Source organism: Sceloporus occidentalis, unplaced genomic scaffold (assembly GCF_023333645.1).
Source record: "Sceloporus occidentalis isolate IW3139 unplaced genomic scaffold, rSceOcc1.0.p SCAF_4, whole genome shotgun sequence".
NCBI lineage: Eukaryota > Metazoa > Chordata > Lepidosauria > Squamata > Phrynosomatidae > Sceloporus > Sceloporus occidentalis.
Window position 1 is genome coordinate 157,270,084 of NW_028316984.1, and position 18,445 is coordinate 157,288,528.

At 41.5% G+C, this 18,445-nt stretch overlaps 1 protein-coding gene across 3 annotated transcripts in view; it reads left to right on the top strand.

Annotated features, from left to right (window-relative positions):
• The window catches only part of LOC149314895 (rho GTPase-activating protein 5), a 71,246-nt gene that overhangs the window by 24,951 nt on the left and 27,850 nt on the right, over positions 1-18,445 (top strand). For 2 of the 3 annotated variants that reach the window (XM_089522082.1, XM_089522081.1), the window contains exon 2: positions 4,517-4,664. In XM_089522082.1, the coding sequence (XP_089378208.1) occupies positions 4,517-4,664 (148 nt within the window). Of the gene's footprint in view, positions 1-4,516; positions 4,665-6,257; positions 6,369-18,445 lie in introns of those variants that run through there. The other variant, XM_089522083.1, reaches the window with a different exon arrangement.

The following is an 18,445-nucleotide window of genomic DNA, read 5'->3' on the forward strand; positions in this document are numbered from 1 at the left end:
AATGTGGGATACCCATAAGTGGAAGTATATCAGTAGATTCAAGAGGACAATGTTCCCTTACCTTATAGCCCAAAAATCTGTGCAGGAAAGGTGAGAAACCAACCTTACCCAGTGTTTTGGTGGTGTTAACAACTGTAGGGAGGCAAGGGAAAGAATAATGTTCTTGCTAACACAGCATTAGAATTAGGCTTTTAGTTTGTAAATAGCAGAAACTCTGTGTATAATTTTGGGTTTTGGTACTGTATTTTTGGCCATAATACAGAAGTTAGACTATTGTATCATTTTCAGGTGTCAGCAAAGTTACTAGGCCAGCACTTGAAATATCACAGTTCTAAACTGAATGTACTGAATGTAACAATTGATGTTTTTACATGTTACTTAATTGTGTTTTGTGTATCAGCAGTGTTTGTAAATGCCTCAGTTATCTTGATGTATGAATGGAGAGTCAGTTATTTTTTCAAATAACAAACTCCTGTGTGCAGTGCTGGGCCAGATAATTTAAGCCAGTATACTGCTCTGTTAGGGTCAAGCCAAAAGGCCTATTCAGAAGGAGTGCTGAGCTGATATACAAAATTGTCTGATAGTCAGATAGTACTATTGTTGGACATAGAAGGTCATTGCATTCTGATCCAGGAGGAATCAGCTTGTAGCTTCTGTGTGTGAAATGCTTTTTTGGATTGGTTATATATTGTCCAGAGAAATTTATGTGGCTCTGAAAAATGATCCATATCATTATTTAACTCTGTCTTCAGATGATTGTTTGCCAGAGGCAGATGTAGAATTTTACTTGTGAAATGTATTTGGTTCAGTAGCATTACAAAAGGCTGTTTATTTAATGGTATTTTTAACATGTTTAATAGGGCCAGTCTGGTTCGTTTTGGAAAGGCTTTTGTCTGCAAGGAATGGAGGGAAGTTTTGTTTATAACTTTTCATTTAATTTGACTAGACAGTAAAGCAGTAATTTGATCATCTGTACATTCTTTTGGTGTGTCCTTATTTAAGAGTATAAAGTTGTTTGACACTTTCCTTGCATATTCTTCTAGGAGCTTCATTACAAGTGCAATATGCTGGATATATTATTCTGATTACAACTGACAGGGTAGAATGGGATTGGGGTTTCTTGGCCCTCCAGGTGATGGACTGTAACCCATACATGTATCCCTGAATACAGAGTCTGCTGACTGGGCCTTTGGGGAATAAAGCACCTCCTATGGAGAAAGTAGTTCCCCAGCCCTGGAGCAAAGGGTAGAAGAGGGTCATTTGCATAATAATTAGATTAGCCTTGGTAGAGGGTGAAGCTTTTCAAGTATGAGACTGCTTGCAGAAGTTACATCATACTTAGGCGGGATACAGACCGCCGCTTTGCGACGGTCTCCCGCCGGCGCCATTTGCTCTGCGCGGGAGCTGCAGCAGTCAAACCGCGCGGCTCCCACACGGAGCAAAAAAGAAGCTCCATTTCGGAGCTTCTTTCCACGGCGCGCTGATGATGTCGCGAAGCGCCAAGGGCGCATTCGTGACGTCATTAGCGCCGCGACACGTCTGGACGCTATGCATCCAGTACATAAAGATGGCGGCGCCCATGTGGAAAGGGTGCCGCCATCTTGTACGTATTCTATACGTACTAGGGTTAGGGAGGTGCGGAAGCACCGCCCCTTCCTAACCCTAGTACGTATAGAATACGTACTATATGGCGGTTTGTATCCCGCCTTATGGAGGAGCATAAACACTCTTGTTCATTTCCAGCAGATCATAAAGGTTCCCTATATATTTCTGCTAGCCTTCTTGTGTTCCCACATGCAATCTCAGTTTAAGGCTCCAGGCGCACTCTCTTGACTAATCAGTGACTGAAGGAGGGGAGTTCTAGACATCATCTGGCTATAAGTTTGCTATCCTTCTCCTTAACCTCAAGCGAGTTTATTCATGTAGCGGTAGAGAATGTTTGTGTCGGTGTATATCTTTAAATGTGGGTGTAAGTAAATGAGTGGGGGCTAGAAGGAAGAACTCGTGTGTTGTATACACCTGTAGGTATGTCTCTAGACTCTCCCTTTTGGCAAAAGTTTGTCTACCTGTTTACATTAAATACACACAGCAATTACACTCAATAAATTTCTTCTAGATATATATGAAATTGTAATGTTTTTAAAAAGTGATTGGTATATGGCTTGGTGTGTTAACTCCAGTTAAACTTGTTTCATTGAAGTTACAAAAAGATAAGGCATTATTTTGATCAGATGGTTTGTGTGTGTGATACAGTATGAGACTGGAGACAGTGTTCAAAATGAATGGGACAAGAAGTGGCCTTTTACTTAAGGTAAATCACAAAAAAGTTCCACCATAATAATCTCAGATTTCCACTGTGTAGAAAAACAACACCTATTGCAACAATAGCTTGACTTTTACATCCATGATCTGATGTTGTCTACAAGTGTGCCAAATGTTAAACTGGACCAGTGAAAACAGCAGCAGATAGAAAAACTTAAAATGCTAAATGTGAACATACTTAATATTTTTCAAACACAGCATGATAGATTTCTTTCACTTTGGGGTGAAGACTGGTGATGTTGTTTATTTTGTTTTGCTGAAGGAGATAGTCCTTGTGATTCAGTGAAGTTCTAAGAAGTGATTCAAATATTAAGGTTTTCCTGCCTCATGAAGGCCTCTGGAAGCAACTAGTGGCAAACTCTGCTTGTGGATAATAAATATTGTTATGAAGATAGAATGTTGTCTCTGCCACCTTGTAACAGAGACCCTCAAATCATGAGTTTTTAAGGACACCTTCCTCAAGGATATTCTGTAAATACTTTTGATTGATCCTGCTGTCAAGCCCAACTAATATACATGTAGTGAAAGATCATGGGTGAAGTAAAAAACAAAACAAAACACAGATGTCAAGGTTGGGAAGAATGTTTTGGTGGGTATGGTAGCTGTAGAAATGCAACTTTGAGCCACATGGCGGAATCCCATGTTAGTTTCCAAGAGGAACAACACTGGAATGGCAAGAAATTTCAATAGTTTCTCCATTATGTCCCACATATAAATGGAACAAAGTTGTTGTTACACCTTCGTAACATGGGAGGTGTCCTTCATTATATTAAAGTTATTAAAGTCAAAATAAAGGCTTTATCATTTTCAAAGCTTTAAAAATGTATACTTATAAAGGCTTGATTACATTTGAGAACAAATTGATTTTAGGGGTACGTTATGAGAATTTGATAATAATCGTAGGTCCAAGAGTCATTGTCCAGAAGAATGCGGGGCACCATTTCTCAGCCTCAGTTCTCTATACTGCTCTGTGTAGTAGTGATGGGAGCAATTGATAGGGATATAGAGTGCGCCTGGAGCCATACCTTTTTTAAAAAGAAGTCTGTAGCCATTTTATGTATTTTTGCTATTTATGAGTGATCTCATAAATCACTCCATCTGTGGTAAAGCTAAGGACACAGGACAGGACCAAAGCAAAGTGGCCAGGGACAGATATAATTTTTGCCATTTTAAACATTTTTTTTTACCAAGCATAAAAGTACAGCTCAGTTCAGTGCATGAATAAGTCTGTTTCTTGCTTACAAAACATTACTCATTTCTGTATGGGGATTTTATAAAGTTTAGATTTATTTAATTTTCTACTCTTTCATTGGTGATCTGGAGCGGGTAAGTGTATAGGTCAGAGGTTTCCCATTCCTGGTTTAGCATATGGCATGATGAGTGGTAGTAGTAGGAGGAATTGCCTGAAATATTGGAAGCGAGGTCACCTTACATAAATGAAAGTGTCTTACGTTATTGATGTTTCAGCACATAAACCAAAGTTGCTAAGATGTGCGTGCTTCATGGATGGGCTTCAGAGAATATATATAAGAGTTTTGTTTGATTTATTTCCTGTTGGTTTGAAAATTGTCTTTGTGTTTGTGTGCGTATAAATATATATATTTCAGTTCACATGTATGTGGGGTGGCAAATGATGCTACCGCTGGTGGTGAGATCATATACATCATGTTACAGGAAGTGGTTCCGTAACTTTCATGAGATTATTAGAGGAGCTATGACCCAAGAAAGGTTAGGAACCACTGCCCTATAAATGCTATTGTTCCCTAGCTGTTTATAACTCTGTAGCCAGGCACAGCTGGCCTAATACTCTAAAGGCACCAGATCCTATCTGATCTTAGAAGCTAAGCATGAATAGTACTTGGATGAGAGACTGCCAGTGAAAACCAGGTGTTGTCGGCGATATTTCTGAGGAAGGAACTGGCACAATGGCCTCTCAGTAACCCATGGCTTCTAGGAAATTTGTGGGGTCGCCATAAATTGACAGGTGACTTGAAGGCCCATACACACAGCCAGGCACAAGAGGATGTTTAGCATAACTAAAAAGTCTGATTGATCTTTTTACCTGGGTATTATACATTAATCTATTCAAAACTAATGTTGCTGTTTCAGAATTTTTCTTGCTACAGCTGTTGTTATGTATATATTACAGTTTCAGTTACTGATGTTGGCTAAGGATTCTGTGGCTTTGTTATAGCAAAAAAAGAAAACGAAGACATTCAATCCACCAACTCGTAGAAATTGGGATAGTAATTACTTTGGGATACCCCTGCAGGATTTGGTTACACCTGAAAAGCCTATACCACTCTTTGTTGAGAAGTGTGTGGAGTTCATTGAAGATACAGGTAGGAAGGAAATCGAACTTCAAAAATATTTGACTGTTTTTCCATTCTACCACTTACAAAGTCTTGTATCTTTTTGTTTTTAGTGTTATATTGTGTGTTAATGTAGAAATGTGTACAGAAAACTATTTGCTTTCCTGTATTTGCCAGAAAAGAGTTGCATTTAAATGAAACATAATTTTGGGGGTGGGGTGAAGAAGATTATATTTGAATGGCAGTTAAAAATACTAAGCAGCTACTCACTACATCAGATACCTTGATTGGCTATTGGGATTCAGAGCTGGTGAGAGTAGAGATCTTTTGCTATTCTGCATGGTGGTGGTTGTCTCTGACATTTCTATCTTGTCTACTTTTTTCCATTCCCAGTTGACATTCCTCTGACTTTCCTCATACATCCCAGACCAGGCCTTCAGTGTGCTGATCATTTTTTTAGTATTATTAATGAAAAATAATTTTAAAGTGCATATTATTAATGCAAATGCAGGTATGCAAAGTAGAAAGAAATGTACAAATTACAGTAAAATAAGAGTTGTTCAGTTGCAAAAATTAAATTAATCTGTAACTTAATCTCTTTGATTCTTTCCATAATAACCTGATCTCTTTGATTCTTTCCGTAACGTGTTTGAAAATCAATTCTGGTTAGATTTTTAATTGCTGTTAAAGATGAGTTTTGCAGAAACACTGGCACTGAATTCTTTCCTTGATTATTCATCCACTAGTCATCAGTGTAAATAAGGAGGAAATTAACTGATAGAGAAACGGTACATACAGTGTCTTGTAGGAAACCCCCCCCCCCCAACTTTTCCACATTTTCGTGTTACATTCTGGAATTCAAATGGATTTAATTATCATTGTTACCATTTGATGTATATTAAGTAGTTAACATCATGAAGGCACTTGTTGATTGTGTACATATTCACCTCATCTAAATAAGCTCTGGCACCTCCCATTGTCTCCAGAAATCACTGAAATAGTTGAGTGAGTCCAGCTGTACATAATTATAATTATCGTAATTAAAAAATTCAACTTTGAATATTTCCTGGAGCTCCATTAAATTCATTATTACAAAATGGAAAGAATAAGGCTTAATTGTAGTTCTAGCCACAGAATGCTTTCCACCCAATTCAACGACCAGGTAAGGAAGGCATTAGTCAGAGAAGTGACCAAGAGACCAATGGTAACTCTGTAGGAGCTGGAGAGATCTGCAACTGAGATAGAAGATATTCCCAAATCTTCCACAAAGCTAGACCTTGTGAAAGAGTGGCCAGAAGAAAGCCATTGCTGAAACAAACCACATTAAAATTTGCTGTGTCTCCTGTATGTCTTTTGGCAAACGTGGACAAAGGGCAATCAGACTGATGAGACTACCATTGAATCTTTTGGCTTTGCCACAAAACGTGTGGAATGGCACAATCAAAGCTCAGGTGTCAATCTGATTTAAAATCTGATGAAAGAATTTCTGTTCATCAAGTCGCCATCTAACCTAATAGCACTGAAGCATTTTGTCAAAAAAAGGGGGGGGGGGCGGTGCAAAAAATTCATTCATTTATTTATTATGTATTTATTTCATTTGTATGCTGCTTTTCTCTCCGGAAGCACACAAGGCGGCTCAAAATCATCCAAAATGTGCAAAGCTGATAGAGACTTACCCAAGAAGACTTGCAACTGTAACTGCTGTCAAAGGTTGAGTTAGTTATGCAACCTACAAGTACCAGTTTGTTTTTGTTTACTTAACTTTTATGTTACAATAAAAATATTTTGTACCTTCACAGCATTGAGCATCGTTTGTATATTAAGTGAAAACAACACAAACCTAAATACAACAAATTGTGGAAGAATTTGTGGCAGAGTATTGCAAGTACTTCTGCAAGGCACTGTATTTCCAGAATATACTTGTTATTGGGAATATCTAACTTTATGTGAAAATTCATCTTTAGGAATTTTTATAGGACTAAAAATACAGTCAGCCCTTCTTATACATGGATTTTTTATACACGGATTCAAGCATCCATGGTTTGAAAATGTTCAAAAAAAGTACAAATTTTAAATATCAAACCTTGATTTTCCATTTTTTATAAGGGATGCCATTTTGCTATGTCATATTTAATGGGACTTGAGCATCCACGGATTTTGTTATACATGGGAGATCTTGGAACCAAACCCCAGTGTATAACAAGGGTCCACTGTATTAGTATTCCTGAGACATTATGAATCATAGGAATCTTAGAAGTGTAGCTGTACCTGAACATACCTAGGGCCTGTTCTTGTTACAATTTAAAGCTTTCTTTATAATCAGCCGACACTCCAGATTTACTACATTATTTATAGATTAAAACTGTAAATACTGCTTGTTCTTTAATTAAAAACTAGTCATTTTTTTTCCATAGCTAGCCATGGCAGTAGCATAATCTGAAAGTTTTGGCTTGGTGGAAGGGCCTCTTTGATAGAAAACTGGTTGGTAATGTCTTGGACTCACCTTGATGTTCCATGAGATTTTGGATTCAAATATGAAAACAAACTCAGGCATCTAGAGACTGCTGATCTGCCACTGTACTACAGCTTTCTATCATGTGCCTTCATTTTCTTCTTTCTTTTATAAAATGTTCTTTACTGGTGGTAATGAAATAGCCAAAAATTTAACCTATGACTCAAATTATAATCTTAAACACAAAAAGGGATTCATTCTCCTCTAGTAAATATATGGAGGCTGGTAAATGTATGTTTTCTTGGTAGTTTTCAAATTCACTTTCTGAATTTCTAAACTTCTAAACATGTTCCAATAGTTTAATGTTTAATAAGTGCTGATTTTCTCCTGCAAGTAGACTAAATGGGTAATTTTATATTCCATGCAATATTATTATTTTTGTATATATTAATTATATTTATAGCTTACCTTTCTCCACTGAACTAAGTGCTGCTTGCATAGCTCTCATCCCCTCCATTGTGACTTTACAACACTCCTGTGAGGTAGGCTAGCCTGAGATTGTAGTTGACCCAAAATCATTAAGCAAGTTTCATTGCTGAGTGTGGACTTTAAACCTGGATTTCACAAAACCTACTCCAGAGCTTGTAACCACTGTTCCACACACATACTCTCTAATAATAGTTTTCCATATTACCTTAACAATATCAAAAATAGTAAAATGATTGTTGTGCACGATTCATAGTAGGTTGTCATCAAATATTGTGCAATTCTCTGAATAGAGAGGAGGAGCAGTCCACAAGAAACACTGCCAGTTGGCCAAAACCCTTTTTGTAAATAACCTGTGCTGAAGGAGGGGGGGGGGGGAGACATTGCAACAGATCTATGTATCTATGGTGTGAAACCCCAAAGAGAGCTGCATTGGAGGCCGTGGCAGCCACATGCTGCAGTCTCAATCCGGCTAGCTTCCACCCCAAAAAGGAGTGAAAAAAATGCACTCCTTTTTGGGGTGGAAAAAAGCAGCTCCTTTTCTGCTGGAGTCAGCTTTACCAGGCTGTCTGTTTTGGCCCTATGTTGGATAGATTTTTGTTTTCCAGAATTGGTAAAACTCCATTGACTTGAGTGGTTTAGCTTTATATTGCAGGTTTAAGCTGGTTAATGCAAGTAACTTTTTGTAAAAAAAACTTGATCAAGTCTTACCACACATATCAGTTTGATTACTTTTGAGAAAATTCAATAGGTCTAATGCAGTTAGCAACAAATTTATGAGAATTTAATTTGGATAGAATTTTTAAGCTTGATGATTATTCATATTCTGAGAGAAACAAGCTTTGCAGGATAAATTTCTGTAGACTCAGAGGTGAATGAGATGCCCATGAAGGAGAGGCCTCCCAGCCCCAATCAGTCTGGTACCGTGGCCACCCGAAGACCCACTCCTGAAGTGGGCCGGCTCCACAGTCCCAAGCAGTGCTGATCAGGAATCGATCTAAATCAGTTTCTTTTTAGACCAGCTTCCGGCTGCTTTGGGGACATGATCGTCTGAATGTCATGCCCCCAAAATGACCAGAAGCTGCATTATTTGGCTCGTTTTCAAAGTACTCCACCGTTGAACAGCTCTTACTGTTGGGATGTTCCTCCTAATGTTGAGGTGGAATCTCTTTTCTTGCAGTTTGGATCCATTGCTCCGGGTCCTATTCTCTGGAACAGTAGAACACAAGCTTGCTCCATCCTCAATATGACACCTCTTCAAATATTTAAAAAGGGCTGTCATATCACCTCTTAACCTTCCAAGATGAAGATGAGCCATTGCTGAGCACCCTTTGGGTTCGCTGGTCAACCAATTACAAATCCACCTAGTTTGCCTTGTCTAGCTCACATTTTACTAGCTTGTATGCAAGAATATCATAGGGGACCTTGTGAAAGGCGTTATTGAAATCAAGATATACTATATCCACAGCATTCCCTTCATCTACAAAGATGGTAATTTTATTTAAAAAAAAAGAGAGATCACATTACTCTGGCATGACTTGTTTCTCAGAAACCCATGTTTACTTTTTGTGATTATGGCATTCCCTTCTAAATGTTCACAGACTCTCTGTTTAATGATCTGCTCTAGAATCTTTCCTGTCAGACTAACTGGGCTTACAGTAATTTAAAAAGATAGACCTAAAACATTGATTACAAAAGATAAAAAATAATTAAATAACACTCAATATTAAAACATAAGTTAAAAATAGCATAGTTAAAACCAGTAAAAACCATTAAAATATTAAGACAGCATAACCACACCATACTACACAAGTAAAATTATTCCAACATGACTTACTTATAACCAGGCAGTGAGCTCATTCCTGAGGGGTATTTCATCAGTGGTGTCACTAAATATACATTCCTTGTCACTTACAGAGTTAAAAGCAAATAAACGTTTTCAGTGCTTCTGTGCAATGAATCTCCTTATGGCACTTGGGAGTCTTGTCATTGAATTGCTCCCCTGGCATTTTTTTTCTTCAGTATTGCTATGAACTGAGGTTCAGTTAATTGAGAATACTAGGTTAATGGCAGTACCAACAAAGAAAAAAAATCTTCTCTCAGTTCCCTCCTTTTCCTTACTACTTTCATAATGTAGCATACAGGTTGTGTCTAGGCTTCAGTTCAGCTTTTCTTTTGAAAGTGTCATCGCTTTACTGAGTACATGATTATACCAAAAGTCAAATATAATTTAAAATACCAAATTTGTTTTTCATACCCTTTGTAACTAAATTGTAGTGGGGACAATTATTCCTCTGAAGGAGTGTAATTCACCCATGGGAAAAGTCACACCAAGAAACACTATCACTGGATGGTGACCCCAGAGACAAATATTACCAGAGTTGATAAGGTAGCATTGGAGGATTACACTGGAGTTTATCACACAGGAGGAATTTCTCTTAATTTCGAATGAAAAGAAAGTGGGGCCAGAACACATTCATGTGAATTTTCTAGTTCAGTGAATTTACGTCAGTTCGAATTGCGTCTGAACTGACTTCCCATTGCCCGAAAATAGCTTGCCATTGCCCGAAATTGCACGTGGTAGTCTGTCACACTATAACGTGAAACCCCATGATTGCGTTCAGACTGACTTCCCATTGCTCAAAATTGCGTGTAGTGGTCTATCACGCAATAACGTTAAACCCCATGATTGCGTTCAGATTGCCATGGGATTATATAGTCCGCCCTTCTCTTATGCGGGGGATCTGTTCTGGACCCCCCCCCCCCCAGTAAGAGAAAAAACGCAGATGCTCAAGCCCCATTCAAACAAATGGGGTTTGTGTCCGTGGCGGCGCGCAGGGCGCAGCCACAGCAGCGCGCCTCATTCATGCAAATGGGACACGCTGCCCCATTCATGCGAATGGGACACGCTGCCCCATTCATGCGAATGGGACACGCTGCCCCATGCGCTCCCGCACGGCTTTGAGTGTATGCTCAAAGCCGCATATAGAGTGCCCGCGTATAACATGGGCACACTGTACTTCCAGTTTCCCTTGTCTCATAAACTCCATTGTTTTTGCTGTGCCACAGTCCATGTGAATCTAAGCTGAAGGCTTTAGGTCCCCTTCTGCATGTTTTAAGTTAAATGTGCTAAATGTATTATTTCCCCCAAAATTTGCTCCTTCCCTGGTTTGCATTGCTTTGGGCCACTTCTGGGAGAAAGGAGGCATTCAATGAAAATGATGATGATGTTTTTTTTTTAAAAAATAGTTCTATTTCATGGATTATGGAAGATGATCAACATTATTTTATGATTCATCACTTTGTTCATTCAGTATGTTACATGTATGTAAAATGAACCTAACTATAAGTCGACCTCATGTATAACTCCGAGGGCAGGTTGTGGGGCCAAAATTATGGATTTTCATATAACCCGTGAATAAGTCGATGGTAAAACGTAGGAGCCTGCAACAAAGGATCTAAATGATGAAGCAAAGGAAAACAATGCCAAAGAACTTAAAAATTATAGGAGGCATAACTTTCCCTAAAGGCTTGATGGATGAGAGCGTAAAGGGGTTCAAAGCTTCCAGGACACGTTACACTCTTGCCTTTCACCAGGGGATGGTTCCGTTTTTTATAAGAGTTAAAGTACAGTATTTACATTGACCCATAGATAAGTCGATTCAAGTTTTTGGGGTCAATTTTTTGATTAAAATCTCTAAATTTATACATACATGAGTATATACAGTAATTACCACTTCATTTATTTATTGGTTTTCTATTCATTCATTCTTCTTACCTCAACTGTCTACACGTTTTCTTTTTTACATCATGTCAACTTGAGCTAAATCTCAGTTTATCTGTTGAAGTTGACTCAGATCTACCGAAGCTTATTCCTTAATAAATTTGTTAGTCTTCAAAGCTTTTCATGACTCTCAGTTCTGAATAGTGCTAGCTATTGAATAATTTCTCTATTTAGTCCCACATTCAGAGATGCTTATAGCATGTGGCACATTTTTAAAAGCTTTGGAAAAAAAATAAGGATGCACTCATCCAACCAGACAATTTTAATGCTCCAGGCCAAGTCATTACAAGTCATTGTAATGCTGTGGACCAAGGCTACCTTACTCATCTCTCTGACCACAGAGGTAAACAGTAGTTAATTTTAGTTTGTGATCAGAAGCTTTACTTCCTTTCTTTCTCTTGAAGGTGAAGTGACCCAGACACTGTATTGTACACTGGAGCCTAGCCTTATATGCCCCCCCCCCCCGTGTAAGGCAAATCCCACGTAAGCTTGTGGGGCTCGTGCTTGCTGCAGCGCGGTGCATGCACAGTGTGTGCGTGCACTATTCATTTAATGGCGACGCAGCTTTTGCGTAAACAGGAAGCCACGTATGGTGCACCCACGTATGGAGCGGGCGCACTGTATATGTATTCTTATTTTCTTTATTTTTTTCTTTTTTTTTTTTAAAGGAAAAAAAACCTCTTTATTATCAGTTCTCAGGATGGCAGCATAAATAATCCACTGATATCTTGGGGTTTTTTTTGTAGCAAATATTTTTTAAAAACATAAATACACATCCATTGTACACTCTCTGCAATATTAATTCATTTGCAATATATGTACCGCATATGCTTGTGTATAAGGTGATCTCATGTAGAAGTCGGTAGTTTTTGAGGCTAAATCATGGATTTTGATATGACCCGTGGATAAGTTGAGGGTCAGACACTGGGGCATGTTACAAAAGATCTAAAGGGGGAAACAAAATATCACTTCCCTCTCCCCTTCTCCCTCTGGACCTCTCCCAAGGGTCATAGTTTTGGCATGAAAAATGGGGAAACAAACCTCCTCCCCCCTCTCTCCCCCTCCCTCCCTCCCCCCTCCCTCCTTCTTCACCCCCCTTCATCAGCATACTCTCTATCTCTCTCCCTTGCCTCACCAGCTGTTTGCTAGCTCTGGCTATGAAGGAAAACTGAGGGATAAGACATATACAGAGAGACAGGACAGTACACAGGGACTCAAGCAGGGAGGCAAACTCTCTCTCTCTCTCTTCCTTGTATCAGCAGCTGTTTCTTAGCTCTGGCTATGAAGGAAGGCTCGGGAGTTCATGGATACCATGGCTGCCTTGGGCCTGTCTCAATTAGTCACGGAGCCAACGCATTCTGCTGGTAATACGCTCGATATGGTTTTCTGCACGGACATGGAAAGTCCGTGGGCGGAGGTTACTAATATCTCCGCCTTGTCATGGACGGACCATTTCCTGGTAAAGGCGAAGATCAAGGTATCTACCCAACTCCCCCCCGGGGGTGGTGGACCTATTAGAATGGTCCACCCTCGAAGGCTGATAGAACCCATAAGGTTCCAAGAAGCCCTAGAGGGGTATATGGTTGGATGTGACGGCGATTCTGTTGATGCCCTGACAAACACCTGGGACATTGATCTCTCCAGGGCTATACACAGTATCGCTCCCAAGCGTCCTCTCAGGCCTGCTTCCAAAAAGAAGCCCTGGTATACGGAAGTTCTTCGGGCAAGGAAGCTGGTTCTGCGACGACTAGAGCGCAAATGGCGGAGACACCAGCCCTTAGCCGACAAGGCTCTCCTAGCTTCCCTTCTGGAGGACTATGGAGAGGCGATAGACACAGCAAAGAACTCGGAGTCGCATCCAGCAGAGCTGTTCAGGGTAGTGAGGGAACTTACGCAGCTTCCCTCCTCCCTGAACCCTATTTTGGAACCATCTAAGGCCTGCTGCGACCAATTTAACAACTTCTTCGCGGATAAAACCTCTCGGGTAAGGGCTGATCTCAATGCCATTGTTGGGTCAGAAACCAGTGCAGAGGTCTCCAGAGCTTCCGTGGACTCAATTAGACTGGATCACTTTGAGTCTGTAAGTACTGAGGATGTGGACAAGATCCTTAGAAGTGTTAGGAAGACAACCTGCTCCCTTGATCCCTGTCCCTCATGGCTAGCGGCTCAGGGGGGATCGGTGGTAACTACCTTGTTATGCCGAATAATAAATACATCATTCAGGGATGGGCAATTTCCATCTAATTTGAAAACAGCTATTGTAAAACCATTGTTAAAGAAGCCCTCCCTTGACCCCCTGATGCATAATAGTTATCGGCCGGTATCGCTATTGCCATTTCTAGGGAAGGTGATCGAGAGGGTGGTTGCCATCCAGCTTCAATCGATCTTGGATGAAACTGATTTTCTAGACCCATTTCAAACCGGCTTCCGGGCGGGCTACGGGGTTGAGACTGCCATGGTCGCCCTGGTCGATGATCTCCGTCTGGGCATGGACAGGGGTAGCGTGTCCCTGTTAGTGCTCTTAGACATCTCAGCGGCTTTCGATACCATTGACCATGGTATCCTTCTGGGACGCCTGAGAGAGTTGGGAATTGGTGGCACTGCGCTCCAGTGGTTCCGTTCCTACCTCTCGGGTCGGTCCCAGATGGTGCAGCTGGGGGACGTGTGCTCCGATAGGAGGGCACTTACATCTGGTGTCCCTCAGGGAGCCATTCTGTCCCCCATGCTATTCAACATTTACATGAAACCGCTGGGTGAGATCATCCGGAGACACGGGGCGCGGTGTTATCAGTATGCTGATGACACCCAGATAGTCTTCTCTGTGCCTCCAGCTGCTGCAGTGACCAGGGATGGCATCTCTCCTCTGGATGCCTGTCTGGAGTCGGTAATGGGCTGGATGAGGGAAAACAGACTCGGTTTGAATCCAGAGAAAACGGAAGTGCTCGTGATAGGTTCTCCTGGCCTGGGAATGGTTGTTTGTCCACCTGTCCTGAATGGGATCACGCTCCCCGTGAAGGACTCAGTTCGCAGTCTGCAGGTGCTTCTGGACTCGTCGCTCCATCTTACATCTCAGGTGGATGCGACGGTCAGGAGCACTTGTTATCAGCTTCGGCTGATACGCCAGCTGCGACCCTACCTGGGCCGGGGGGACCTTGAAACGGTGGTACATGCTCTGGTAACCTCTCGTTTGGATTTCTGTAACGCGCTCTACATGGGGCAACCCTTGTACCGTACTCGGAAGCTTCAGTTGGTTCAAAACATGGCAGCGAGACTGGTCACTGGCTCTTCCAGGACCAGTCACATAACACCAATTCTGAAAGATCTCCATTGGCTGCCTATTCGCTTCCGGGCACAATACAAGGTGTTGGTTATTACCTGTAAAGCCCTATATGGCTTGGGCCCAGGGTACTTGGAGGACCGCCTTTCCCCATACATTCCGCCCCGCACACTCAGATCTGCTGGGAAGCAATTGTTACATGTCCCAGAGGCAAGATATTCTACCACCACTCAGAGGGCCTTCTCTATCTCGGGCCACATCCTCTGGAACTCGCTTCTGGATGAGCTCTGCTTGGCCACCTCCCTGGAACACTTCAAAAAGGGGCTTAAAACTTTTTTGTTCCAGCAGGCTCACCCCTAACATTCCATGTTGCCCCCTTCTCTCTCCTCATTGTTTTTGCAATTTTGTGCTAGTTGGAAAACTTTTTAGCTGGATTTTAACTATTGTAAGATGTTGTAAGATTTTGTATTTTCTGTATTTTAATTTGTTGTATATTGATTGTATTGTGTTTTTGGCTGTTGTGACCCACCTTGATCCCAGGAAAGGCGGGCTAAAAATAAAGCTTTTATTATTTTTTTTATTATTACACAGAGAGAAGAGTATGTGGGGACTCAAACAGGGAGACAAACTCCCTTTCTCTCTCCCTGTCTCCCTTGCCTCAGCAGATGTTTGTTAGCTCTGGCTACGAAGGCTGAGGGATAACACACACACACACACACAGAAAATAGAGTGTGCGGGGACTCAGACGGGTTGCTGTTTAAAGATCCTTGGCTATGAAGGAAGGGTGGGCACTTCTTTTAGGAACTTTATGAGCAGCATTAAACTTATTGCCTCGTATATAAGTTGACCTATGATTTTTGAGTAAATTTTGGGGCATAAATTTCTCGACTTATAGTCAAGTATATGCGGTATGTTACTTAATCACATTCATTCACTGCTTCCATTCTACAACCATAGAAGAGTTTCCACAAAATAATGTTTGCCCATTTTATCTTCCTTGTTGATAGCAAGTTTATCTTTCCCTAATGCAGGGCCGGCTCGTCCATATAGGCCAGCTAGGCGGCCGCCTTGGGGCGCCAACCTCTAGGGGGTGCCAGAGAGAGAGAAAGAGAGAGAGTTGGCTGGAGCCAAAGGATCATAGAGTCAGGCAAGCAGAGCAGCTAGCAGCCCTGCCAGCCTCCCAGTAGCAGGAAGGGAGAGCTGCTTGCTGAGGCTGGAAGGGAGGAAGAAGTTTGCTGCGCTCTGCAACTCCTGGGCTGCATCCACACTGCAGAATTAACTTGGTTTGGGACTGCTTTAACTGTTTCTGGCTCAAGGCTATGGAATTCTGGGAGTTGGAGTTGGAGCGCCTCCCTCCCTCCCTCCCTCGATCTTCTTTCCTTCCCCCTTTTTTCCCTTCCTTCATTCCTTCCTTCCTTCCTTCCTTCCTTCTTTCCTTCCTTCCTTCCTTCCTTCCTTTCTTCCTTCTCTCTTTCTTTTCTCCTGTCCCTCCTTCCCCCTTCCTTCTTTCCTTCCTTCCTTCTTTCCTACCTTCCCCATTTCTTCCCTCCATCTTCCTTTCCTCCTTTCCCCCTCTTCTCTTCCTTTCTTCCTCTCTCCCTCTCTTTCTTGCCAAGAGAGAGACTTTCAGGGAAGGCTTGCCATGGCCTTCCCCTGAGGCTGAGAGAGTGTGACTCCCCCAAAGTCATCCAGTGGGTTTCCATGGCCCCATTTCTCCCTCTCCCCCATAACTCCTTCCTCCTTCCCAGACTTTGGCCCTATTCTTCCCTATCCACCCACCTTTGCCTCCCTTCCGATCATTTATTGTTTTTGTTGTTGTGTGTCTTCAGGTCCTTTCTGCCTCCTGGCCACCCTCTCATGGGGTTTCCTTGGCAAGGTTTGTTCAGAGGAGGCTCACCATGACCTTCCTCTGAGGCTGAGAGAGTGTGAGGCCCCAACCATGGCCAAGCTGGGATTTGAACCCAGAGTCATAGTCCAATTTTCAAACAGCTAGGCCACACTGGCTCCAATAATCCACTTTAAAAACTTGGTCTTCTTCCCATATGTCTTCACCGCAAAGGAAGGCACCACAAAATGGAAGACATTTATGAAAAAGGGAGGACAGGACTCAAGAAAAGCTCAAAACACTCCTAGAAATGTAAATACATGCTTTTTAGTCATGCTCAAAATGGAGGATGTTTTAGAATACTTTTTGGACAGAAGGTTGGAATGGAGGACATGTCCTGGAAAAGGAGGAGGTCTGCCCTGCCCTGAGGTGAACCTACCATGGGGCTTTCTTGGCAATATGAGTTCAGAGAAGCTTTGCCATGGACTTCCTCTGAAGCTGAGAGAGTGTGGCTTGCCCACTCTTGGTGGTTGTGCCTACTCTATGTGTCTTTTCTTTCTCGCCCTGGAGCCATTCCCATCCTTTTTTCAAAGGCTGCATCTACACTGCAGAAGTAATGCAATTTGACACTGGTTTAACTGCCCTGGCTCCATGCTATGGAATCCTGGGGTTTGGATTTTTGGAGGAGAATTCGCCTTCTCAGTAGAGAGCAGTGGAGCCACAGCAAACTACAGATCCCAGGGCTCCATAGCATGGAACCAGTAAGATGGCCAGATGTCCTCTTTTTCTGTGGTATATCTTACATTTCAATCTTCTGTCCAGGAGGAATTCCAAAAATGTCCTCCATTTTGAGCATCACTAAGAAGCATGAATTTATATTTATATGAGGGGTTTCAGCTTTTACTTGGTCATGTCCTCCATTTTACTTGGAAGCCCTACATTTTATGGTGCCTTGTCCTCCTTTGCTGTTAGGACAGCCGGTCACCATGGGAGCCAAAGGCAGCTAAAGTGGTGTCAAATTGCAGCCCTGGTCCTCTCATCTGGTGACTCTACTGGTTTTCTTCTCTTTCGTGTGACACCCTTTTCTGCCCCTTGGGTGAAGATTTTTAGTTTTTAGGGGTCATAGATGGACCACTACTATCCCATAAATTCATAGGGATGGGATCCAGATTTTTCCACATCATTAGAATTAATAATGCTTCCAGCTTGCAAAAGGAATATGTGTGCATTAGTCTCGATTCCAAATATCACAGCAGTAAATAAGTCTTTAACCTGTAAAAATCTAATTGGCTTTTTGACTAATTCTCAATACTGATGAAAGATTGGAACCTACGTTTTATGTCATGTTTAGCTTTAACAAACGAAACAGCGGAAATCAAGGAGTGAAAATAATTATGAGGGGCGACAGGGGTGCCAAAATATTTCTCGCCTAGGGTGGCAAAATACCTAGAGCCGGCCCTGCCCTAGTGGTCTCTTATTTTCTTCAGGGAATCTTTGATCAGGGCCCTATATTGCCAGTCACTATACACTGCTGTGATAACAATTACACAGGTGGTTGTACTTTTTAGAAAGTTGTGCAAGTGTGATAGCCTAAATATGGTTGCACATGCAGTACTATATTGCATTTGAAACCTTCATAGTATATTTATAGAAACATTTTGCAGGTAGTTGTGCTTTCTTAGAAGTGCAGTCTTATCTAGTACTTACGTAGTACTCCTCAAGAACATCAATTACTTTCGTGCCTCCAATCTTTCACTTGTTATTACTACTAGTTCTTCCTAATGTATTTAATTCTCACTGTTGGTGTACTTTGGCTTCTGTTGCTTTCACCTTCCTTTCCTTTTTTTCCCTCCCTTTCACTTCCCAGTTGTGATTTTCTTACTGGTTCCTCAGTCTTTTTTCCTTTCCTCCTTTCTCTATCCTTATGACCTAAATCCAATTGTCAGGCTTAACTGAAGTAGGTTCATTGAATCAATCAAGCTACGTA